At 52.7% G+C, this 26,077-nt stretch overlaps 1 protein-coding gene across 5 annotated transcripts in view; it reads left to right on the forward strand.

Moving 5' to 3' along the window:
- The window catches only part of LOC143166536 (ankyrin repeat and fibronectin type-III domain-containing protein 1-like), a 269,972-nt gene that overhangs the window by 22,931 nt on the left and 220,964 nt on the right, over positions 1-26,077 (forward strand). For 4 of the 5 annotated variants that reach the window (XM_076350966.1, XM_076350965.1, XM_076350968.1 and 1 more), the window contains one exon: positions 14,536-14,665. The exons of the other annotated variant lie outside the window; for it this stretch is intronic. In XM_076350966.1, coding sequence (XP_076207081.1) covers positions 14,649-14,665 — 17 coding nt within the window. In that variant the 5' untranslated portion in view covers positions 14,536-14,648. The remainder of the gene's footprint in view (positions 1-14,535; positions 14,666-26,077) is intronic. 5 annotated transcript variants of the gene reach the window in all.

The following is a 26,077-nucleotide window of genomic DNA, read 5'->3' on the forward strand; positions in this document are numbered from 1 at the left end:
GTTGTGGATGCTGGGAGAGTCCAAGGGAATGGACCACAGGGTGCCAAGGCTCCTGTGCTCTCCCTAAACAGCCTCTTTGGAGAAGGTCAGGGCAGAACAGTAGAAAAGCCAGGCGTGGTCTGCATGGGGTGCTGAAGTCTGCTAGGGGACACCCCAAAGGTCAGGACAAATGTGCCCAGGGCAAGAACTTGCACAGTCTTCCTTGAACTCTGCCAATCTGCAAGATGTGTCTGTGGGCACTGCCAGGCTAAACTTTCTCTAGTCACACTAGGTTTTGCCTCGGGTAAGGATTCTTGGTCATAGGCTGTGGATTGGGTGTCTGCTTATTAAATGAATGTACTGGGCTGCAGCAGGTTTCACTCGAGGTGTGCAAAGGTGCTTTGAGAGCCCAAATCCTCCAGAGAGTGTGACTTCTCTTTCCAAAGCCAAGGGGTCTGTGCAGGCCCCCCCTGCCCCCCATAGCTCTTTACCCCATGCTAGGACCAGGGTTGGCAGAGCATTGAAGCACAGCAGAGGGGGGAGGTCCAAGGAACAGGAGGAGATCTTCTGGCCCAGGAGGATCGATGCTGTTTACACTGGTTTTGTTGCAAGCCAATGATTCGTTGCCAGCTTTAATGGTAGAGCAAAGCATATTTACTCAGCTTGTTTGGACGGATAACAACTCCTGGATAAGAAACTGTAAGATGAGAATCAATTAGAGCCTTCAGCTCTTGTGCGAAAGATCTTATTTGACATCTGATGCCCTGTGAAACTGAGTAAGGACAATGCTGCTATTTATGCGGTTCTCTTCTGGTTCCTTCCCTTCTTCCCCGTCATCATCTTTGCTCTAATATTAGAGCACTAACCCTCTGTGTGTTGCTCCCAAAGCCAGCACTGACACCAACCCTTTCACGTGGTTCCTCTGAAGAAATCTTTGTGTTTGTGAGGGGAGTGTGTTGGGGGTGGGACAGCAGTGCTGGCGGAGTGTTACATTCCTCTTCCCTTCTCTCCCCGGGGAAGAGGCAGTGATTGCAGAAGGCTGACTTTCTGGCAGGGAGAGCCCAGTGCAGGTACTAGTGTGTGCCCTGCAAGTGGTTGTAGACGGGGTTTGCGTGGCAGCTGGAGCCAGGTCCACCGCGCAGCAGGGTCAGAAGGGTGATGCCTGGGGCTTTCTGCTGTTTCCACTCTGGGTTCACTGCTTTGGGTGGCATTGTGGTCTTTTGCTCCTCTCCACTTGATTCCTTGGTATGTTGAATGGTGACATGACTTCACTCCCTTCTGCTGGGAGCCGTCTTGTCACAAGAGCAGATGAAGTCATCTTCCTGTGTGATGATGGCCCCTGGCAGCGTATGTGTGGCGTGAGGAGGTGGGAGAGGGTGCAGAAGAGCAGAGGGGGGTGATGGCTGTTACAAACAAAAGGCCCCTGCTGTCCTGGAGATCCTGCAAGACTCCTGTGTTAGGGGAGAGTCATTGTGAGTCCATGTCACCATGACATCTCCTTGCCTACGACTCAGCCAACTGCTGCCCAAGTTGCCAGTGGATGAGTCAGCAGGCGGTGACTCAGTAAGGTCACCGGACCGTATTTACCCTCCAGGCAGAGAGATTCCTGGCTGCATTTATGACACAACTTGCTTAAAAGCCTCTTCACTAAGCGGTGACGCTTATACCCTTCTCTGGGCTTGGGTACTGGCAGGCTGCCACCACTGGGGAGTCCGTGTTCAGCAGGGTCCCAAGGACTGTAGCTCTCAGAAACAAAAGCACGCGTGAACCTGCTCTCTGTCCAGGAGAAACACCTCATCGTAAACTACGAGCATCCATGCAGAAACATGACGCTGTGGAGGAAAGGTTTGCAGTGGGCTTGCCTTTTTTTTTTCTTCTTTTTTTCCTCCCCTTTGGTACCAGACTAACTGCATTAAAGAGCATTTCCCTTGAATGCACCCAGTCCTGAACATGAACGCTCTTGTCATGAGTAAAGGAAAAGCTTTTCAGAGAGGTAGAATAATTAATTTGCTCTTCTTACCTTGGGACTTAATTTTGAGGCTGGCTTGATGCTCACAGAACATGCACTTGATCTTATCTTGGCTTCTTTATCTCCTTTTCCTCCCTTTAATGATGATGCAAAAAAGATTTTCAACTTCTTTTGACTGTTGGCTCTCTAGGTATGCTTCAGTGGAGGTGCGAAATCCAGTAGGAACTTCTTAGATAGGTGGGTTGTTCTGTAACTTGTATGGAGCTGTGGTGTTGTGCCTTGTACATCTCTTAAAAATAGCTTTTAGATTTGAAGGGTCTTTGGTCTGCAAGCTGAAACCTACTTTTCTAGCAGGGGTGTGCTGTTAGGTTTGGCAGAACTGGGGAGGTCAAAGCCAGCCCTGCCCTCTCCATGCCTGGCTTGCTGGGTTCTTCCTCCACCCCCTGAGCGCCAGCGAGGTCTCTGCTCCTGGAGCCATCTGCCCTACTGCTGGCACATTGTCAGGCAGTGTGTCCTCCCTGCTGAGCTGGGCATAAGCCTCAGTGCCCAGCATGAGCACTTGTGCAGCTTGGCTCTGCAACATGACATGATGATGTGGACTTGAAAGAGAAGAGGAGCAGGTGAGTGTGCTTCAGAAAAGGTCCTGCGCTGGTAGAAATGAGCTGTTGGCGGCAGACAAAGAATGGCTGGAAGTACTAGGGCTCAAGACCAGCAAAGCTGTCCTGCTTTCAGTGGTCCAGCCCCTCCACAGTATGGCTGGAGCTGGTGAGCCTTAGTGGATAGGGCACCAGGGAGAGGCAGCGTGACCCTGCTTGGCTGGGCAGATCACATCACCCCTCTGTGCCCTGCTTCCCCCCAGGATGGGAGACCTGCCCTGCCCTGCCCTCGGTGTGTGCGGAGAGGGGCCGGGGATGAGCTGGGTCTGCTGGCCAGGCTGCTTGTGGGTCAGCAAGTATAAAAGTGCTTGTACCACTTTTGCCTCCTTACCTGAATTTGAACAAGGCTGTCCCTGTACAGAAATGTAGATAGCTGGCCAGAATTAACTAGGACAGGTGTCCTAGTTAATAGGACCCTATCTGGGTGCTGTTACACTGCCTGCATATAGCTTCATGTGTGGGGCAGGAGGGGTGAGGGCTGGGTTTTGTCCTCCTCTGTGTTTTCCAGGGAATGCTGAGTGTGTCCTGGCAGTGAAGGGTGGATGTGCACTGCCTTTGGGTACAGTGGTTTGCGAGGCAGCCACTCTGCTTTCCTTTCCAGCCCGCAGCCAGTGCTCTTGGAGGGGGCATCTGCCGCGGGGTGATGGACGTCCCATGGGAGCACTGGCTGTTCCCGCTCTCTTGGCTCATCCTGGGGAGCTAGGCAAGGAGCAGAGGGATGGGAGGGCAGCTAAGGGGGGACATGGCCTTGTTGTGTGGTGTGGTTGTGAAGCTTTCCTGCTCCAGGCGTGTGCGTGCACCCCGAAGTGGAGCAGTGCCTGCCTGTGCCTGGGGGTTTTTGGAGGTTGGACCTTTCTAGGGAGAAGGCGCAGGTTGCAGCACTGGAGGCTGCGGGAGGATGTTGGGCTGGCGGGACGTGACCTGCCTTGGCAGCACTGCCAGCACCCAGCCCTGTCCCGGGGTGCTCCCCCTGCCTGCCCACGGCTTCTGGCAGCTGCTGGGAGCCGTGGCGGTGCTGATAGCTTTGGCAAGTTTATGCTGTTGATTTTGCCTCTAATGCCAACATCAGGAAGCACACTGAAATAAATTAAGACGATGACTGGAAGAAAGCCAAAGCCTTTCCATGGCTCCTGCCGGAGTCACTCCCACCCGAGTGCTTAAGGTGTGAAGTGTCCCTCTGTGCCTCGGTTGGCTCTGGGCTGCGAGTCGGACCGAGACGGGCACTGGCAAGCATCCCCTGGTTCCCAGGGGATATGCCTTGAGTAAATCAATCCATACGCCTGTAAAATCTTAATTGCACAATTTAACAATGTATTGCAGCTTTTCCTGGTGCAACTGTGAGATAGAGTGTTGTAAAAGTTTACAGCTGTAATAAACAGGTCCTCCTGTAAGGACAGTGTTGTTCTTTCACACTGCTGCTGGTCAGTTTTTAACTGGGATGCTAAAAATTGTGAGTTTTCTTTAGCAAAGGTTACAGTCTGCTTTAAAGCTCCTGGTTAACAACATCTCTGCTCCTGCCAGCTCTTAGCCTGGCCCTGGCTGCCAGCACGTCCCATCCAGGCTGGCAGTGCTCCCAGCAGCACAGGCATGGCCAGGTCACGTCCCTGTGTCAGTCCCCCTGTGCCACGGCTGCTGTTTGGTTTGGCCCCAGCTCTGTGCACAGCATTGCTTCTCAGGCTCTGGGATTTCTGTAGCAAGCGTGCGTGCTGTGCCGGGGATGAGCAAAGGTGAAAGCTGGCTGTCTGGGCACCTCTGGGCACACAGGGCTTGTGGCTTGCCTGGATTTCACCCTCTGCTCAAGCCCTGGCGAGGTCCTGGAGCTCTCCCTGCTGCAGGCGGGGATGCTGGATGCTCGTTAGTCAAACAGCCTGCTGTCTCTCTTGCACACAAATGTTACTGGTGTGGCTTGGCTTTCTGGCTCATAGGTGAACTAATGAGCAGCAAAGTTATTTTCTCTCTTTTCTTGGTATGTGTAGAGTTGCTTCATGGATTTGATTGTGAGTTTTTTGCGTGGTGTAAAAATGGTGACAGGTCACCAGAGTTGATGTGCAGCCTCTGAGAGCTGCTGAAAGAGGCAGTGGTTGGATGGCTGAGGAAAATGAGCCATCCTGCATTAGACTCAGCTGTTAGGGTAGAAAAATGCTGAAAGAGACTGGGAGGAGGTTGGACACGGCTGAGTCCTCCCTTCATGATAGAGTGTGTTGTCTGAAGCAGCGGGGATGGCGATGCGGAGCCCGGCTGCAGCCCTGGGGCAGGGAGAGCTGCAGAGGATGGTGCTAGCCTGGGCTGGGGGAGGCAGCGGCTCACTCCCTGTGGAGCCCCCAAAGTCACCGCCTGACACATTGCATGCACACATGCACATACATGCTATTGCTTAACAATTATTTTTTTCATACTCCAGTCCTCATTAACTGGTACGTCTGCAGTTGTAGTCTCCTGCTGGGCTTTTGGGGGGGCTGAGTTGTGTTTGGAGAGGGGACACTCCCCTTCCCCCAGCTGTGCTGAGCCCCAGGAGCATTGTGCAGTGCCCTGTTTGCTCCGAAGACTGCATCCAGTCTCAGGTCACTGTCATTGCTCTGGAGGGGAAAAAAAAAACTAACAAGCAAACACATTGTGTGTAACTTGGAAGCCAGAAAGTGAATGGTTTGGGAGTTAATGGCATTTTTATCAGCAGGCTTTGCTGTGTGCCTTCACGGGCCAGCTTATTGCACAGGGCTGTGTTGATTTACTTGTGCAGTCCTGGTTATTGCGCTTTGTTACTCTCTGGGAGTAATCGGGCCCTGAGGAGGATGTTCGCAATGACGAGACCTTTTCCTTTGCTTTTTTTTTCCTTCCTTTTTTTTTTTTCCTTTTTTTTCCCCTCAGAGCTGCTGTAATGGAGCTGGGGCTCTGTCAAGCCCGTTATCTTTTAATGCATTCATCCCCAGGCAAGGTGGAGGGCAGGGGCCCGTCCAGCATGCCAGCATGCAGCAGAACATATAGTTGGGGGAGCTCTCAGTTGCCGAAGAAGTCTAGCAGCCACGGCTCCACTTGTGTCTCCTCCTCGCCCTCTGAGCTGCCCCTTGCCTTTGGAATGGATAACTCCTGTCTCCCAGGAGCCCGGCTGCTCCTTGTGAGGTGTCCTTAGCAGCCTGATGAAATGTCCCATGGTGCTTCCTCAGGAAGTGGGTTAGAGCACTCAAATGGGGAAAACAGATGTCTCTCCCCCCCCCCCCCAGTCTGTTTTTTGGAGCTGGCAGATTAAAGAAACAGTGTTAATAAGGGTGTAGGGGAAGAGCTTTGCTCTGGGCAATGAAGCTGGTCCCTGCAGGGTTTTGCTTAGATAAGCAACTTTATAAAATCAGGGAGGATACCTGAAGCTTTGGGCTGTTAATGCTGGATTTACTCCTAGTGCAGGTCAAAAGAAAAAGATAATTGTGTTTGTGTCTCATTACCCTGTGTTTTTGTACAGCAGCTCCATAGTAAAGGAAGAGCCTGAACAAACAACTGGCAAAGCAGTAAGATGCTTAGATTACGGCAGCTGCCTGGTGAGGAAGTTTGTGCTTGCTTTTATCAGTGATGTTGGCTGTGTGGGGCTGTTCGGGGCTCAAGCTTGGCCTTGTCAGCCAGCTAACGCTGCCTGCTGCTGGGCTTGTCAGGAAGCAAGATTTGGAAGCAAAAAAAGTGAGATACACACGTATGCATATCTCAATCTTACTTTTTTAATATGTATTTTGTGTGTTAAAAAGGCCACTGCCCTGGCTTTTCCTCATGCTTTGGTGCTTCGTTAAGGGGAGTGATGAGGCTTAGACCGAGGTTTCCTGTGCTTTGGGCAATGGCCCTCTTCTCTGACCTGCAGCAGAGGGGAGAGGACGTTAGCCTGGCACAGGTGGGAACCCAGGGCAGGTAATTCTCACCATTGGCACCATTGGCAGCTGCAGGGTGGAGGGAAGAGAGGGCAGCCTTCCTTGCCTGCCGGTCCCTGGGACACCCGCTGCTTCTTCAGGACTGCCCTGGTCTCAGGGGAAGCTCCCATAGGCTTGGGAAGAGGTCCCACAACTTGTTCCTACCAGAGAAATCTCTCTGACACAGCAGAAATAAAAACAAAGAGCTCTTCTTCAGGGTTTACTTTTATTTTTAGAAGACAATAAGTGAGCGGATCGAGCTGCAGGCGGAAATGGTGTCTCTGAAGTTCAGGCTCCCCCTCCGCCCTCGTCAGGAAGCGCACGCTGCACGTGCGCCCGGCTGGGATGTTTGTAGACAAAGAGTTTCTTGATGCTTTTTTTTTTTTCCTCCCCCCTACAGTTCCCTTGCCCATAGGCAAAGAGGATTTGCTTGCTGACATGCTGGAGTCTTACACGGAGCCGAGCTCTGTGTGCTGGGGGAGCACAGCTGTGCCAAGCTGCTTCTGTTAGCAGCCATTTGCATTGGGTGGTGGGAGAGCTTCCCAATTTTCTGTTTCCTTGGATTGGGGAATTCAATCATCGCTGATGTGGTGCTGGTGGCGATGAGAATGGGGGGCTGAAGTGGCTCACGGGTCCCTCCATCGGGCTGTCCTTCCTCTGTGCGACTGACTCAGACGGAGCTTGTGCTTCCCGGCTTTGCCGCAGCCTGGCTCAGTGGCCTGCGGGTCCCCCGGTGCAGAATGCGTACGTAGCCATGTTTCTTTTGCTCCTTTGCCGTGTGCCCCTTGGGGTGCTGGGGTGTCCCCAGTGAGCCACAGGGCTCTGGCGCAGCGTGTCACAGCGGTGGGTGTTTGTGCGTGGCTCATTTGTGCCTGCTCTGGCCAGAAATCACTGCCTGCTACTGAGATGCTCCTTTTCACCAAAAAGAGACCAAACTGAAAACCAAAGCATGTTCTTCTCTTGGTCATGCCGGCAAATGGGGATGTGGTTGGACGCGGGTTTGTGCTTGTTGGGCAGATAGCCCAGCTGGCTCCGCCAGGACCACGTGCTCTGTTGGTGAGCCGTGCTCTGTCCTGGGACACGCTGCTTCCCAGGTGCCTTGTTTGGGGCTGTGTGAGTTACAGTGCTTGCTTTCCTTGGGGGTTGTAGTTTTCTCCATGTCTGTGGTGTCTCTTCTGTTTCTGTGGCAAAAGAACCTGATTTGAAGTAAACCCCAGGCTGTGAGCAGGTCTGCAGTGCCAGATGCTGCAATGATGGGCAGATGCCCCTTGCGGCAGCCGTGACCGAGTGCAGGGGCTGTGTCCTGCCATGGTGCTGGGGACAGGGCTGTTGCCAAGGCCATGGCTAGGAAGTGGACAGAGAGAATTCGTGTTTGTTCACAGAACAGCATGCAAAAGCTCTTTCATGCAGTCCGTGACTGTTATAGCATGGCACGGTCTCTGCTCATCCATGGTCCGGTCCCCTGCAGACCTCCAGCTGAGGTCAGCAGCCTCCGGAGCCAGCGGTCGAAAGCAAAGGGCTGTCTGCCTTTGTGAGGGGGAGGTGGGCATGACTGACAGGAACGAAATGGAAGAGCTGCTGCTATTTTGGGGAGGTGGTGATGCAGCCCAGCCTGCCTGCATCTGCCTGGGGTGTGACGAACAGCACAGCTCCCCATCTTAACAGGCTGCTGGGTGCCTGGGATAGCCCGCTCCTTCCCTGCGTGGGGAACGACTGTATCTTGCTTTTAATGAGTTTCCTCCCATCCCATTGAGTTGGCCGGGAAGGGAGTAGTTTGTTCCTGAGTGCTTGCCAATCCTAATAGAGTGAGTGTTTTGCATGGACTTTGCGGCAAGCCCAGCTCCTGCTGGGCAACTGCGTGGAGGGGAGACTGGAGAAGAGCAGGGCTGGAGGGTGGTAGGCAGCCTTTGCCTGCTGCAGATCCTGGCTATCAGCTCCCGCCTCTGAGCTCCCCCAAATGACTTTGCCTCCGAGGGACGTGGGGTTAATTCTTCTTCTTGGACTCTGGCTCGGAATCCCCTGTGCTGGCACAGCGGGTCATGCCAGGTCCAGTGCTGCCCGCTCCGCTTTTGGGGAGTGTAACCCCTAGCAGACCAGCAGCTTTCTCAAACCAAAGCACCCTTTGATCTTACCCTGGGGAGCAAAGCCCAGCCTAAGGGAAAAAAGTGCTTTAAAGGGTACGTGTGCATTGCTGTCTGGCTGATATCTTACCTTTCTGCTGTAGGTATTAAGGGGGATGTTGTGTTGTATGGTCCTGCGAGTAGTTGTGTCCCTCCCTATGGACAAGTGCAACTCTGCTCCCGTTCTGGGCAGGGAGAGACTTTCTGATTGGCAGCAGTCTTCATCTGCCAGGTCCCCATCTTGAGGTGGCCGGCGGCTATGGTAAGAGTTTATGGCATTGCTCTTAATCCGTGTGAGGTGTTCACCTGAAAGTATTTTGCTTTCATCCTTGTCTTTCCCAGCTGCCTGCTATTGGAAAGGGTAAGGGGATGTGGCAGCTTGGGTAGCCCCTTCAAGGGCTGCAGGGCTGTGCAGTGCATGGGACATCAGTGCTGTCCCTGCCCAGGGACACGGGCTGCTCTGTTAGCACGGGTGACAGGGTTTCCCTTCATGCCTGACATGGCCTGCAGCTTTCCCTTCTTACATGGCGTGCATGTGCTTGCACCAGCAAAGGGGTGGCTGAGGGGGGAGTGGGGAGAGCTTGGCCAGCGTACTGCTGGGGATGGAAAGTCCTGCCCTGTGCCAGCTCCTGCCAGCTGGTCCGGGGCAGGCTGGCTGCAGAGGTTGGCATGGCTGTTTCTTCCTCCTCCTGTTTGTGCGTCAGCGTGCAAATGCCTGAGCAGTGAATGTGTAACTCTTGCTTCCTTCTCATTAAGGTGCTGATTTGGTGGCAAATTCAATAGTTAAGGGCACAAAACTCTTTCAGTGACTATGAATTAAAAGCAAGAGCAGACAAACAAAACCAACCCAAGCTCCCAGGAATTCCTGAATAGTCTGTATTTGTTCTTGGCAAAAAGGGATTTTCTTTCCTTTTCTTTGAAGGAACCTCTTGAAGCTGTTTATTTCCGCACTCTTCTTGGCTGTGACCATTTTATGTAAATAAGCCAAAATCATTAATGTAAAAATCAGTGGTTGCCAGGCCAATGATCCTCACTCTGCAAATATTGCACAAGATTTGGCTAAAAATGTAATGACTTGAAACTGTATGACCTAAACTCTCTTTTGAGAGAAGACAAGCGTGAATGTTTCTGTAAGGGGTCCTGTGTGGGCTGCTGGGTGGGTTTGTATTTCTGGCCATCGGTGCTAATGTCCTGGTGTTTGAAAGAAATCCCCTTCTGGGAAGTAGCTGCTGCAAGACCATGGGACCAAACCTGCAACAAGAATCCTTTTGGTCCTGTGCGCGTCTGGAGCGTTTTACCTTGTCTGATCGAATGATTCCCTGGGTCCTGTGGCAGCGTTGTGAAAGTGGAAAGAGCAACCCAGGTTTTGTCCTACTGGAGTTTCACTGCTGCTTGGCTCCTTCCTGCAGCGGCAGTGCACTGGCAGCAAAAGGGAGCTTTTTCCAAGGTCTGTTTGTGCTCAAGCACCCTCTGCAGAGGAGAAAACCCAGTTGGCTCTCAGGAGTCAGAAGTGTGAGGGCTCATAGCTTCCTGGGTGCACTCCTCTCCAGCTCGTGAAGGAAGAGGAGGGTTATCTCTTGGCCCTGGGGACTGTGGCTGCTCACCGGGCTGTGCCTGGATGAGTTCCTGAGAGCAAACCCACAGCCGGAGGTGCTGAAACATGGTCTTAGCAAAACGAGAAGCAGCATCCCACCACAAGCTCCTTCTGGGTCTGGCCATAAAGGGCAAAAGAGCATTTTCTTCCTCTTCAGTGAGAATTTCAATTGCATTGTCCTGGCAGTGGAGGAGATATGTTGCTGTGGTAAAACCTGGTTTTGCATGGACTGGGGAGGAGGGCTGGGAAACTCTCCTTCCAGCCCCTGGGCACTACAGTTCCCTATCCACAGCCACACAGGGGCTTTGAAGTGTTCAGCACCTGCAGAAGCCTGATACGTAGATATGGTGTAAGCTCCTCGCACTGTAGCAGTGAGCCCTGTACGGCTGTATTACCATGTGTGTGACAGTAAGAAGGGGTTTGCCCTCAGATGGGTTCTTCTTGGGGTGCCAGTGACAGGACAGAGGTAATGAGCACAAACTGAAACACAGGGAATTGCACTTAAACACCAAAAATGCTCTTTTACTGGCCTAGGCTGCCCAGAGAGGTTGTGGAGTCTCCAGCCTTGGAGATATTCAAAACTTGAGTAGACACCGTCCTGGGCAGCCTGCTGTAGCTGGCCCTGCTTGAGCAGGGGGTTGGACTGGGTGATCTCCAGAGGTCCCTGCCACCCTCAGCCATGCCATGATTTTCATTCCTGAAACACCAGATAAAGCTGGTTCCTTTGACTCCCACCATTTAAGGAACATTTCCAGCTGCATCGGCCTTTCCTCGCCTTTTGCTCCTCATTTGTTGCCTGAGGGGGGAAGGAGATGAAATGGAGATGTAACAGCTCAGCAGCCCAGGTCCTGTGTGTCTGCTGTAGCTGGTGCATGGGGCAGAGGTGGTGATGTGATGGCAAACCTTCCTCTTTGTGGTGAGCTGGTGGCTGGATGAAGTGCTGTCTGGAGGAACCTGGCAAGGGAAGGGACTATCACGGGGTGCTCACCAGTTCCCTTCAGTGTTGTCCTCTGCCTACAACAAACCAACCTCCCTGGCTGTAAGAGCAGCACAGATGGAAGAGCAGAGCAGCTGGGAGAGAAGTGAAGAACAATCTTCTCTTTGGTTCTGGTCAGGTTGCCCTTAATGGCACTGGGAGTTACATGTGTAGTCTCATCCCATTTGCTGCACTCTTTTTGCCTACATTTTCCCTTTTAGGTTCTCTTTGCAATCTGCTTGACTTGAGTATGCAGAAGTTTTCTTCTAGACTTTCTTCTTTGTCAGAAAGTTGCTGCTTCCCCTGTACCTCGTGAGCCCAAGGATGCCCCAGCTTTGCTTTAGCTTTCCAGGTAAACCAGAGAAGAGCATCCCTTGGCTGGGAGGTATTAGTTTAGAAAGTGAGGGGGGAAAACAGTTTTGTAATTAAATGCCTAACCCTGTCCTGCATTCTGGATGTTAATCGTAGTGCTGCTGTGCTGTGAGGATGACCGGGAGGGGCATGTGTGACACTTTTTTTTGTAGGTCATTTTAAGGTAAATCAAAGAGCTGCTCTGCAGGCTTGACTTTCCACTACCTACTTTGTCCAAGTGATTCTTAACATTGGGTAATGAGCTGGAAGATTTGTCCGGTGCTTAAGGGCAAACCCCATTATCTGTGTCATAAATAAAACTTCCCTGGCATCTTTCTCCATGTCAGACACAGTGATTAGAGCCTTAACTACTTGGCTGAGGTTGCAGTCTCCAATTTACAAGCAGAAAAATATTTCTAGTTGAAACTGGGGTTTCCAGGCTTCCACCTGACAATTTTTCTGGATTTTGCAAGATTTTCTGAGGGTAAATAATTTTTGTCCAGATGCTTTCTGCTGTTTTAGCAGCCACAGCTGGAACAGGAGAAAGGGAAAGCAGTTCCCTTGGTTGTGTGCATTAATACAAATTCAGAGGTGCAGTCATAGAATCATAGAATCATTAAGGTTGGAAAAGACCTCTAAGATCATCGAGTCCAACCATCGACCCAACACCACCATGCCCACTAAACCATGTCCCTAAGCACCTCATCTACATGTCTTTTAAATACTTCCAGGGATGGTGACTCAACCGCTTCCCTGGGCAGCCTCTTCCAATGTTTAACCGCTCTTTCAGTAAAGAAATTTTTCCTCATGTCCGATCTAAACCTCCCCTGGTGCAACTTGAGGCCGTTTCCTCTCATCCTATGGCTTGTTACTTGGGAGAAGAGACCGACACCCACCTCGCTACAACCTCCTTTCAGGTAGTTGTAGAGAGCCATGAGGTCTCCCCTCAGCCTCCTTTTCTCCAGGCTGAACAAGCCCAGTTCCCTCAGCCGCTCCTCATCAGACTTGTTCTCCAGACCCCTCACCAGCCTCGTTGCCCTTCTCTGGACACGCTCCAGCACCTCGACGTCCTTCTTGTAGTGAGGGGCCCAAAACTGAACACAGTATTCGAGGTGCGGCCTCACCAGTGCCAAGAGTACAGGGGCACGATCACTTCCCTGCTCCTGCTGGCCACACTATTTCTGATACAGGCCAGGATGCCATTGGCCTTCTTGGCCGCCTGGGCACACTGCCGGCTCATGTTCAGCCGGCTGTTGACCAGCACCCCCAGGTCCTTCTCTGCTGGGCAGCTTTCCAGCCGCTCTTCCCCAAGCCTGTAGCGCTGCATGGGGTTGTTGTGGCCGAAGTGCAGGACCCAGCATGTGGCTTGGTGAGAGCAGGTTTCCTGATTAGCAGGTGTGACTGAGGATGCGGTTCACATATTTCTTTTGCATCAGGGTCCAGTTCTAGTGAAGCAAAATAATGGTTTGGAAATAATGTTCTCTATTGTGTCCCGTGTCGTTCGTGTCCCCGTCCCCCCCCCCGTCCCCCCAACAAATTTGCCTTGAATGTAAATGCTGAAGCAGACAGCAGTTACACAGTGGAGACTGAATCCAGGCAGATATTTATGTGAATTTCAGTGATGCTGAAGACTGGCAGCCACCTTTTTCTGTCTGTCACAGGGTAAATCTGCAACAGGCAGCTTAGTGATATGCACATTAGGGTTTGGAGGCTAAAAGCAAAGGCACTCTGAGCTGAAACATGAAAATGGAGCAATGTTGTCATATGGCAGAAAAAGCACTGAGATGCCTCTTTTTAGTGGGGGAGTTTTTCCTCTATTATCCCTAATGAAGGAAGACTTTATGCTTAAAGCTTTCTCTCCTGATAGCTTTTGCACTTCCCTGTCCTCCCTGATTTTTGCTATCCATATGGCTGTGGACAGCAGCCACAAGCATCCTCCCAGGCCTGGTGGGCACCGGGGTCGTAGCCTGCATTGTGCCACGAGAGGGGTTGAGGGCTGTGCTGTGGGAGGGGGTCATGGCTCCCCTGAGACTCGCGTGTGCTGTGGATCCCGGTGTGTTAGCTGTTCCCCTTGGATAGCAAAGGCTTCACCTAACAACAGTGTCTGCTGATGTTCTTACCCCGTTTATTCCTTTTCCTTCCCATTTCCACGTTCTTCTCTGTAGTGGCAGGCTAGCCCAGAGCCAGGAAAGCCTGTATATGTGGTGGTGTGGTTTTTTTTTTTTTTCCTCCTATAGGGTGACCGATCCACACCAGTTCTCCGCTGCTGGTGGAGGGTTTCTTTTTCCCCAGTAGTTCATACTTCTGCCTTGGCTTCTGAATGGGGCATCTCATCTCTCTTACTGTACCAGGTTGCAGGCTAATGAGAATACGTCCATGTAATAATAGATGAATGACAGCGTGGCAGCAAGTAAATGCATTGGGTGTTCTTGCCAAGCCATGCATATTTAGCGAGGTCAGTAGGAAGCACTAATATATTTTGGCTGCTAGTGCGGAATAGAGGGGAGGGAGGATATATGAAAGTAAAAGCCCATAGTTCTTGCTCACACATTTACTTTTTAGTGCCGAATAAGAAATTAATGTAATCCATTAGCTAATGTAATCCATTATCAATCCAGTGACTGATAATCACCTAGAAAGAGGACAGCACATCCCAGTTTAATGTCAGAGGTACCAAGCAAATGAAGGAAGGCTTGCATCCTCACAGAGAGTGTGTTCTTACAGCAGCATGCCCAGGCTCATGGCTGCTGAGATCCCTTAAACTGAGCTCATTGCTCAGGCCTGAGGGATAGGATGAGCCGAAGCCACAGGGTGGGACTGTGCTGGACCAGATCACTCGGTGGTTCTTGACCCCGTTTGGGTGGGAAGGGCGTCTTCTCTGGGTACGTGGTTGTCCTCCTCTGCAGGGCTCAGGGTGTCACTCACCTCTCGGTTACGTGCTGACAATGTGCTGGGCTCTGTCCGCCTCACTAACAGGCAGGGTCTCCATCTCTCTCTCCCTTCCAGCGGTGCGGGGTGGCTAGCGATGGTGGAGTGCGGAGGTCTGCATTGCGGCACATGATCTCTCGGCCACCGGGAGCTTGGGAGGAGCTGCTGCGGACACTGAGGCGAGGGGCGGGATGGACCTTGTCAAAGGGTGAGTTGGGGCTGTGCCACGCTCCCTGTCTTTCACTCACTAATGGTTGGTAGGGGAAGAGGTGTGCTGGTGTTTGGGGAAGCCGAGCCGATGCCTGGCCCTCCAATGTAAGCATTTGGCATGCATGATACCTTTGTTTCATTTTCATATTGCAAAGCAAGCCTCTGCCCGCAGGGAGAGGCTGTGTTTCACCACATGGATGAGCAGTAAACGCCACGACTGAGGGCTTGCAGCCTTTCCCCACCTTTCACCATTTCCATACAGCCTAACAAATACCTACTGGTACCATAGCCGGGTGCAGCACTTGCGTGTAGTGGTGGGAGCTGTGGGGAGTGCTGGGCAAGTGTTTTATTTTTTAATTGGAGTAATGCAATGTGAACTAGCTCTGACTAAGGAAAGTGTGAATGACAGGGTTTGTACCAGTAGTGAAAACCTGGTACATGCTGTCAAACTTGACAGTTTCACTGCAGCAATGGTTAAATGTGTATATTTAATCTCAGTCCATTATGTCAGCTTTCCAGAGTGAGTGCTGTGTAAAGAAGAAAATTCTTCCTGATTCCCTTTATATCTGGTCTTGTTTTTCCCATTAAGTTGCGGGGAGGATTTGCCTTTTCAGGGAGGTTCCCCTGGGAAGCGTGTCCTGGGCTCGGCTGTCCTGGCTGTGCAGAAGCCGTTAGTGGCCACGGTTAAATGCTTCCCACCTTTAAGATCCGTGCTGAGATCACCTGAGGGTGATCGCATGGCTGTGAGGTAAGCACAGCGCACGTGCTGGTCTGTGCTGCGGGCAAGAGCGAGGATAGGCGGCCTCTGGCTCGCTGCAGGCAGGAAGGCTGCACTCGTCCCAGAGCTGGGGAAGGGAGGAAATGGGAGAAAACCTGTTGTCCTTGGGGGTTTGTTTTTCTGCATATGGAAATCATTGCCGGCATGGACATGAAGTTCAAGTGCTGGGAAGGGACAGGATGGGCCAGGTCTGAGGGCAGAAGGGCAGACCCTGCTTGGCTTACCCCTGGGGAGGAATGCTTTTGAGCTCCCAGCTCTCTGCTGGGGGCAAAACAAAAACACGGGTGATAAATGGATTTAAGCTGGGATGGGTCAAACCCCTCTTGGCTCAGTCTTCCTGTTGCTGTGAGTGTGCATTTGTGGCCCGGTGCTGCATGCTGAAAGTCCCTGCACGAGGGAGCATCTGCAGTGGGACCCCCAGCTCGTCTTATGTGTGGGGCAGGCAAGAGAAAGGGAGTGTTGGAGACTTCTGCTGTCATCTGCATGTGGATTAGAAACTTCCAAGTGAAAAGCAGCCAAAGCACAGACTCCAGTAGTTGAGCTATCTAGTCTTTTCCCCAAAGCTAACTTTGCCTTTGCAGATACAAAGGCCGGTTTGTCTCCCCCGCCTTGGCAGGGCTTGCCATCAGCTAACGTTGTCTTTGTCTGCCACAGGCTCATGGAGCTGCAGATGGGCTGGGGCGAGCGGCCTCTCAATGCTGGGATTGTTTGTGGCCACCCCCACCTTGCTTGGGGGGACAGGCAGGGTGTGCTTGCCATGCTCCCCTGCTGCCTCGGGCTGCGCTGGGTCCCCAGCACCCCCATGAGCTAGGCAGCACCAGCGTGGTACAGAGCTGTTGTGTTGGTTCCAGTCCTGCTGCCTGTCTGTCTCCGATGGTCCCCTTGCTCCCACAGGGAGCTGTCTCCTGGGTGTCCACCTTGTTAGAGTGGGGAGGAGGACTCATCCAAAGGGCACATGGTCCTGGTCAGATGGAGATGCATTAACCTCAGCCTTTGCCTTGTGCACTTCAGCCACGTGGGTGAGAGAAAGGGGTGCTGGATATCCCCACTCCAGCAAGGCTTTGGTGCTCTTGCCATGGGACAGAGGGATGGAGCTCTTCGAGGGGTGTGTAGCCCACCAGGTAGACGGACCAACCCTCTGCACTGCTGCTCCCTAACTCCCTGCCCTCCTCTGGGCTCTATTTGTCCATGTCTGTCTTAAAGTGCGGAAGAAGAAGTTGGAAAAAACAACCTGTGAGTAGTGAAGGGACGAGCTGGAGGTGCCAGAGCTGGGACGGGAACTTGGTGGTGGATGTGGTAACTGCGTGCAGTCTGTTCTCCGAATGCAAGTATGGACTGCAGGGTGCCTAGCAGGTTAAACTGAAGGAAGAGATAAGGTGGTGTGATGTTAGGGAGAGCTTCTGAGCAGGCTGCCTGTGGAGGATGTGGTCTTTGTTACTGGTGCAAGAAGAGGTTGCACAAAGCAGTGGAGTAGGAGGTGGGTGCAGCACAGGCTTTCCCTGTTTCCTTTGCCTGGTTCCTGCCACCCTCCCTCTTTGGGTCTGCTGGTGAACACCTCGGGGCTGGACCTGTTGCCCAGAGGGTTGCAGTAATGGTGGTCGCGGTTGTTTTAATATGTGTGAGCAAAGGGAAGAACAAGTTTCTATGGGGTCCCTCTTGGCAGGAATCTGGTCCCTCTCTGTTTCTTTCCTGCACATCCTGGCTGCATGGGGACAGCCGGGGGGGGGGGGGGGGGTCCGGCAGCCGTCACTAGAGTCCTCTGCCCCCTTTTCCAAGCTCCCACACGGGAATTTCTGGCTGAATGCTTTCACCGAGAGGTGGGAAACTGCAAGCACTGACCCTGTCTCTGATCCCCCACGCAGCCCTCCTGCTTCCCAGATAGGGGTGGGAGGAGAGGAGGGCAGCACGGCAGGGAATAGTGGGAGCAGGAGACTGGGGCTGCTGCGGGGTGTGTCCCTGCGGGACTGCGGGTAGGGTCCCCACAGTGTGTGGGGTAGGCGCCTGCTGGGGTGGGGGACGCGAGAGGGCAGTGCGGCACCGCTGCTCACCCGGCTCTGCACAGCTCCGGCACCCGCAGGAGCAGGGTGCGCCGCTGGTACCCCCTCACCTGCACTGCTTGTCCCTCCCACCCTGTCCTGAGTCCCGGTACCCTCCTTGCACCCTAGCTCTGTGTGCTCTTCCCACAGTTCCAAATCTTTTTGGGTGGCCAAATAGCTATATCTATCTCAGGGAAGATCCATCTTCTTAAATAATTACTATTCATTTTTACAAGGGTTGTCTCCCAGGGAGGACAGAACTAGTGCTTTTTGAGCATCAGATACAGCTTTTACCAAAGGGAGCATCTGTCACCCAGTGCCTGGCGGTAGCTGCTGCTGTCTCTCGGCAGGGCACTGCGGATGGAAACTACCTTCCCCTTGCGCTGTCGGGCATGGCGATAGACGGTACCACATGAGTGGGCTGAGAGGGGCTTCATGGAGGGCTGGTCTTGCTTGCTGGTGCTGTGAAATGTGACGCTCCTGGGGCTTTTCCTGCATGCTTCATCCCTGGGTTACAGCTTTGGGCAGAGAGGAAAAAAACTCTCTGCAGAAGATGGCGGTTAAGACGTCAAAGGCATTGAAGCGGGAGGGACGGAACAAATATAATTGTCATAAGGTGCTTTCCTCTCTGCTTTGGAAAACGAACTGTGTGAGATGGAGAGAGAGGCTTTGCACAAAAATTTGCTTTTTGGTGATGTCAGAAGGCAGTTGTGGTGTCAGCCTTCGTCAGGATGACAAGGTGTGATTCTCATCCAAGCTCTTGCTTCAGAGGTGCTGGCCCTGGCTGGGCAAGGCAGAGCAGAGATTTCCAAGCTAATCCCTTGGAAATGAACAGGAGACAGAGCCCTAAGGCTCTTTTTTCTTTCCTCCCCCCACCGCTTCTTGTAGTTCTGACCTAGAAATTCCTCACTCCATTTGCTGAGCTGGCTTAGTTGAAGACTTGACTAATTTCTGGAGGATTAATTATTCAGTGAGTGTGGGGAGGGAGGGTAATGTCTGCTCCCAACTCTGCAGGCAAGCCAGGCGCCTGCTGGCCTGGGGTGCCCGGCTGGGGGATGGGTGCTGGCCGTTCCCCAGGTATCCCCTGCCACAGCGCTCACCCTGGACTGGACACATCTGCTGCGCAGGTGCGTATCGGGGAGCACATCATGATGCATTTCTGTGTGTTGCTCTGGTCTTTGCTTGTTTTCACTCCGTTTAAGCAGGAAACCAAATTCTGGCCTCGTGGTCTTCAGTGACACGTTTTCAGCTTGTGCTGCTGATGTTCTTCCTCCCTGGAAGGCCCTGTGACTGATGTCCCCAAGGCCCCGCGTGAGCCACACCACTGCTCAGCCTCCCTGTTTGGGGTGGGCGCCTCCGCCTTGGCCAGGGCTTGCACAGAGGGCCTTGGCCGCAGGGCTCTCTGGAGTCCCCCGGAGAAGGGCTGTCAGCAGTAGACATCACAGACATCTGGTGATAGTGCCAGGGCTTGGGGGATCCTTGGCCTCTGTCCCTGTGGGTGGGATGCTGCTGGCCCTCCCTGCAGCCGTGCATGCATCCCGCTTGCTAGCCTGTCTGGGGCCACTTTGGAGGCAGTGTGCAAGAAGCTGCGGTTTGGGTAGTACTTGTTCCTTTAAAGCCATGCTGTTGTGCTCAGGATAATTCCTCAGATGTGCAGTGACAGCAACTATTTTTCAGGTTGCAAATAGCTATGTGCCCTGGAGAGTGTATGAAGGAATATATTTCCTTGATCTCCACAGGCTGTTGATGTGCTGGTGAAAGCGGATTCCCTGTTTAACACCAAAGTAAGGGCAGGTTGGCAGTTTCTTTCCTTTACGTGCTCCTGTGCTTTCCCTATGGTGTTTTGGGAGGAAACACGGTTAAGGGGCTGTCAGCAGCAGCAGCAGTGCGGGTATGTCACACAGTGCAGTCGGTGCTTTTGGATGCAAGCTGCATCGCTGTGGGTTTACTTGGATGCTTGGCCCTTCGCTGCAGTTACGGGAAGGTGGGGGTGCAACTCACAGCCTTGCTGGACTGGCTGCAGCTCTGCCATAAAGCGCCTTGAGTGAATGTGTGTTCCTTGGGAGAGTGCTTACGCAGAGTGATTTTGCTGCTGTATGTTCCTCTGTGTAAAGGGTTTGACAGGAGGCAGCGTTTGCCCTGGACACCTTCGTACCTGTGACAGGCACAGCTGTGCCAGGAGGAGCCTGGGCCACCAATGGGGTCCTGTAAACCGACTTTTTAGAAGGCAATACCTGAAACTTTTGTTTCCCTGACCTGTTGTGAACTGGCAGGTTTGCTGGTAGTGACCGTAATGCTTTTTGCCTGTGTTTTGGCAGAATCATTGCAATAAACAGTAAATTATTTCATTAATAACATGTAAATAGCTGCTCACCAGCTGAGCCGTGGGATCTGTCTGTGCACTCACTCCTAGACTGAAGGGAGCTGCCAAAAAGCACCAGTGTTCAAAGCTGACACGTTTAGCTAATAAATACCATGGGCAGAGCAGAAGCGTGCACCTGCTGGCGCTGGCTTGCCAGGCTGCAGTGACCCAGCTGCTGAAGCTCACCCCCAAAATCGGCTGTTTTCACAGGGCATGTGGGCAGAACGCTGTGTGGTGGGGCAGCCACCGTGGCTTTGGAGAGGGTGTTTGCTGGAACCACGGCTGGTGCTTGTAGCAGAAAAACACGGGAGCTACGGAGTGCTCTGCCCGCAGCAACCCCCTGTGAGATTTGCAGGTGCTGGGTGGGGAAACTAGGGGATGTTGTTAAGCAACTGCTGTCACCCTGCTCCCCCAAAGGTCCAGCTCAAGTGCAGTGCCATGCAGTCTGCCCGTGTCTCCTGCATGGACTGCAAGAGTTGGCGTTTCAAACCAAGTCATCTTCTCCGGTGGTCCACAGGCATCTCTGTTTTCCAACTTGTCCAACTTTTCTTGCCACTGGAGTTTGGAAATCTGTGGGCATCCTTGCTTTGATCAGAGGAACTATGAATTTTAGCTTTTATTTCCTTCTGTAATTCCACCCTCAGCTGAGTCCTGCAGGAGCTTCTATGCAAGCTCCTAAGCTGTGAGGGATTTAAAGGGGGCAGGGAAGGCTTGGGAGAGTATATGAGGGGCTCAGCTTCACCCTGCAATGGGAAGCAGGGCAGCGAGGGGGAAATGAGTGAAGAATGGCCCATGAAGCAGGGCCTGCTGGTGCAACACCTCTGTCATAGGTCAGCACACAGGACTGTCATGGAAACTTTTCTGATTTAGTGCACAATTGTGTGTAACTTATAATGCACATGCCAGGCTGCTGGGCTGTTTTTATGGAATTGAGCCCAGCCCTGTAGAAGACCATGGGGACTGACACCGCAGAGTAGCACTTGACTGCATGGGATATTCCCCGAGCCAGGCTGAGACTGTTGAACAACCTTTCCAGGGAGCAAAGCACCACGGCAGTGAAGGTGTTGCAGGGGGAGTTGCTTCAAGCAGCTTCCTTTGAGGTGCATGCAGCATGTGGGAAGCAAACCCCACCAAAGAGGTTCACTGCAGCAGGGTGTTACCCCATGTGTGTCCATGCTTGCCTGGGGGAGGATGGGAGAGCTCTGCGGAGACGTGCTGGTTGCCTGCCCTGTGTGTTTGTGAAGGCGCCTGAATCTCTGTGGCGTGGAGCCTGGCACAGCATCCGAACCAATGGGTTCCCTCGGAAAGGAGTGGGAATTGGCAGCTGTGAGTCCAGAGAGCAGCACAGCAGTGCCAGGCGTGCAGGTGGCTGCCCTTTCGTGGCTAACGCCGCGGGTCACGCTCAGGACCTGAGAACTCCCTGTGCATCTGTGGTCCATGCTGAATGAGTTCAGGGGTCTCAGCTCAGATTCCCTGGGAATATTATCTCCAGGTGCATCTTGCTGCATGGATGGTTTTGCTATACAAAAGGGCTCTGCAGATACTAATCCAAGCTCTGTTATGCGAGCTCTTTCTCTGCAGCTGTTTCCTTTGGTCAAGTCTGATGTTTTACTGACCAGGCTCCATTGTGGTGAAGCTGCTGAACGCTCTGAGGGGATGTTGGAGCTGAATTTAATGTAGCCAGTGCTGCTGTCTGCAGCACAACACTGCTGCTTAGAAAGAGGCACTTGCTATGCTCTGGATAACGCTGTATTAAACTGTGGTTATCCCCCAAAAGTAACAAGGTGCTTTAGCATATGGTGTTCCTGTTGCTGTGACAGTCTGCGCTCCTCCGGTCCCGTTGGCCCTGGGTGAGGGACCCAGGGTTAATTCCTGCTTGTGTATCAGGAGGAGCACTAGCTAATACTTTGAATTCCCAAAGTGCCAACGTGCTGCCACCTGGGGGGGGGGGGACGGGGGACGGGACACGGACGGACGACCGGGCAGGCAGGGGTGGCAGGACAGATGACTGGCATGTCCCTCGCTCTTTTCTGGAAAGCAAGACCCTGTGAGGTGTCAAAGGTGCCCTGCTGCTCCTGGCCCAGGGCTGTTTGCGCTGCTCCAGTGGCCTTGTGAGCCCCTGGATGCCAGCGAGAAACAGCGAGCAATTGCTGCCAAGTGTTGTTTTACTTCTTCCCTTGGAAGTAGGGACAGTCTCACTCTCCACAGGCACGGTACGGCTGTGTCTGCACATTTGCTTTACTGCTAATAGAGCTGCTGCTTTTCCCATTGGTTATTCTATCCAGAACGGGCTCACGAGAGCAACTGCAGCTTTCCCTTTGCTCTACAGAGCCTATTTAGTTTGCACGTATTGCTGCAATGATTGCTGGATTTCATCAGATGATAGGCGCATCTTTCTTAATAGCCTGTGTAATTTCTTCCAGAGGGACACATTGCATTAAATCTTTAATCCAGCAAGCTGCTAAGGGAGCACACTCAGACTCCGTGTACTTGCTATTGATCTTTTACAGAACCCTAATGCTACCCCAGAGGCTTTACCCTTCAGAGTGGCTGGAGCTGGCACAGTCAGAGCCTTTGGAGGGGAGCTGGGGTGGTAAAGGGGCTACATTGCTCCTCTGCTTTCTCCCTGTCCTTTATTGTAATGCTGCATCCGTCGTGTGCCAGAGAAGGCAGGTTCCTCTCCGTGCTGTGTGTACTCGGGTCACATCAGCTGGGGTCTATGCAGTGTGAAATAAACTGCATAGGAATTGAAATGTGGTGTTGCAGGACTGCTACCAACAACCCTGTTCCAGCAGGTCACTTCTGCCTTTGATTTCTTTTCTTCCCATCCTCAAAACTCCCTGCTTGCCCCATTTTCTTAAGAGTTTCAGAGTTGCTGACTGTCACTTTGGATTGCTTTTTTTATAAAAGGCCTTTTGAAAATCAGCTGATGCGTTGCTGAGCCTGATGCTGCCTGCACTGCTCCCTGGGCAGAGCCCAGCTGCGCTGGGGCAGGGGAAGGAGAGGGCTGCGCTGGTCCAGCTCACACTGCCCCATCCTACTTTTGCTGAATTGACTTTTATGTTGCTTTCTGCTGAGTGCCCTTGCTTGTTCTGACCTTCCTTTCTCTCCCCTGCTTTCTGTCCTCACAGCCTTCTCTGCAAGGCAGGAGTAATTTGGGAGGAAAGCCTTGTTCATTTTTCATGCTCAACCACCAGTGCAGCTGTTGACTGTGCTGGTAATTGCCTTTGATATACATTTACAGAGACATTGACCTGTAAAAGAGTAAATCAAAGACTTGAATCTAGTGCCTGGGGTGTACCTTAATGTGGTATAATCTCCCCTCTGTTCCTCTGCAAATTATAGGCAGATAACAAAGACACATCTGCAAATCAGACAGAGTTCAGCCATGGGATGCAGCTTACCTGAGAAGAGGGGGTTGAGGGGTGGCTGGGACATCTTCAGACTTGGGAGGCTGGAAGAAGGTATATTAAGCCTGGACTGGCAGAGCTTAGCTCCTGTAGCTGTAGTTCTGCATGAGGCCTGTCTGTTGATGAAGATGATGGTTTACATCTTTGGGGTTTTTTTATTTTCATGTTATCTACCTTTATTTGCATCTTGGTGCCTTGGTAAGGTCTTAGTTCTTAGCATCTCTGTGTGTTCGTGACTGGGCTCTTGGGATGCCAGGACCTAGCCTGGGGCCAGAAGAGCCCCATCCCTTATCCTGCTCCAGGGCTGAACTCACCGCCCACTTCTTGAGGTGATTCGGAGTACCACAAGCAGTGGTACCTGATGCAGCAGATCAGCCCCACCAGTGATGCTTGGTACAGACATTGACACTCCAGTCCTCTGGGCTGATGAACTGACTGTAACGTGAAAGCTGTTCAAATTGCCAGAGCTGCCCTATTATCGGTTAATCTTATTCCTGAGCCCTGTGGGGCTTCTTGTGCTGTTACAAGTGCATTCATCCATGAGGCTTTCACAGGTCTGGCTGCTCTGATCGCAGCTCATATCTCCGTGTATCTTGGCCAATATTGGCCTGCCAGCAGACGTGTGCAGTGAAAACGTGGCCTATTTGATGTCCTCTGTAACTTCGCACCTTCACTGCTTGTTTTAAGTTTTTCCTGCTCCATGCACTAGATGCAGCATGACTTTTAAAATGTGTTTTCCTGGAGGTGTGTAAGGACATTACCTCATTTTTTAAATTTTTTTTTTTCTTTCCAAAAGCATATGTGGAGTGCCTGCTCTGCATCCCTGGGGGTGGCAGGAGAGATCCCAAGCAGTTTGCAGCGCACTGGGGAGGACATGGGTTGCTCTGGGTCGGTGACTGTCCCTCTTGCAGGGCAAGAGGATCCTTCCCTGGTGCACCATTCCTGTTTTAACCTGCTGGTATGGGGACCAGGAGGATGGCCCTACTCAGCGGCATTCCTGCCTGGTCACCCTATGGGCTGTGTGCAGCATTGCCAAAACCTGCCCAGCCAGGCAGGGAGATCTTTCACAGCAGCAGCTTGTGGGACACTCTGCTGCAAGCACCAAGCAAAAAATCAACCCTTGACCTCTCCAGCCCCATTGCACTCTGTCTGTGGCCAAACCTCTTGGCGGAGCCAGCAAGGAGGCCCACGGCATGGCTCGCTGCGTACCACTGCGATGCCTGCTCCTGCCATGGCCCCTGTAGCAGAGGGGAGCACGTGTTTTACTGCAGATGGAGGAAAAACTTGGCTTTGTTTGGAAAATGAGTGGCTGGAAAGACACAGCTGAGCTGGAAACATCACCCAGCTTGGGCAGAGCCTGTGGGCATTAGAGTGAAGAAGTACCAGATTGTTTCTTGCAGCTTGAATGCTGCAGAGTAACAAGGGGTGGCCCGTGGCCGCTGTGGGTGCTGGTTGCCCACGCTGCGTGGCCCTGCTCTGTCCATGCTCTGCAGCAGCTGATGCAAAGGTACCCCAGGGGTTTGCTGAGCATCCCAAAAATGCTGCGCTGGGTGTCCCGTGGGGATGCTGCCTGGACCCAAGCCGAGGGCAGAGCTGTCGTGGGACCAGTGGAGATGAGTCACGTGAGGCCACGCTGCGGTAGGGAAACCCATCAACTTTAGCTTTTAAACTGTGTCTACCCAGGTTCAGTTTTTGCTTTTTATGTGTTGGCAAAGGGCTGCCGTGGTCAGACTCCAGGTGCTTTAGAAAGACTGAAGAGAATGATGACGGCTCCTGGTTTTGGTGGAGTCGTGACTTCTTTTTCCAGAATTTCTTTTGGGGATTTTGGAAGTGAGGGGTTTTCCCTGCATGCCCCAGGCAGCAGCTGGCACATTTGTGGATAGCAGGTTGGGGGCTCAGAGGTGCTTGCTCCTTCCACTGGAAGTGGAGGCTGAGGTGGGTTTGAGGGTCTGACAGTGGATGTGACTATGATGTGGCAAAAGGGTTGGTTCAGAGTGCAGAGAGCTGCTGCCAGCAAGCTGGGGACCAAAGCAGAGACATCCAGCACAGGGACAGCATGGAGTAAGATGCAATCTTCCTTTTTTCCTTCTTTTTCTTGTTTTCCCTCTTTTCCTGATGAGGTGTCACAGCTGGGGAAACCTCTCCTGTGCCCCCCAAACAGGGGCAGCCCGTCACAGAGATGGGGAGCAGCCCTTTGTGAGGGGAGCTGCTGGGGCCTGGGATAACCATGCAGCAAAGAAGTAGCCCAAGAGACCTTCCTGAGCCCCACCTGGGAGGGCAAGCAGCACTCTGAGTTTTGCCTCCAGGCCTGTGGGAGGAAGCATATCCCGATTTTAATCATTTGGGGATTGCACAGTGCTGAGCTGCGCCACTGAGCTCTGCCTGCCTCTGGCAGCCCAGCGATGATGACGTCTGAGGCAATTCCCCAGGGCCCACGGCCAAAGGCACTGGTCTCTGCCCCAGTTAGTTCATCTGCGGTTCTGGAGGCCTGAGGTCGAGGGACTTGGACCTGAGAAGGAAGCAGGGAGCTCGGGTTTGCTGTTGTGCTGTCATGATGTTCCCTGTGACTCCCACCTATTGCTTTCACAAGCACCAGGCAATGAGAGATCCTGTGGTCCTGCCCAGGGTGAAAGAGACACATCGGTTGGGGCTCGTCAGTGTTTGGGAGGCTGTGATGCAGCTCACGGACCTGCCGGAGGTGCCAGCAGAGGCTTCCTGGCCACTGCCAGTTGCTGGATGGGAAGGTGAAGCTGCTCAACCCCACAGGTAACGTGCTGCTGTGTCCTGCCCCATGCACTGAGAAACGTGGCTGAGGTGTGACGGT

This window comes from Aptenodytes patagonicus, chromosome 13, assembly GCF_965638725.1.
Source record: "Aptenodytes patagonicus chromosome 13, bAptPat1.pri.cur, whole genome shotgun sequence".
NCBI classification, from domain to species: Eukaryota; Metazoa; Chordata; class Aves; order Sphenisciformes; family Spheniscidae; genus Aptenodytes; species Aptenodytes patagonicus.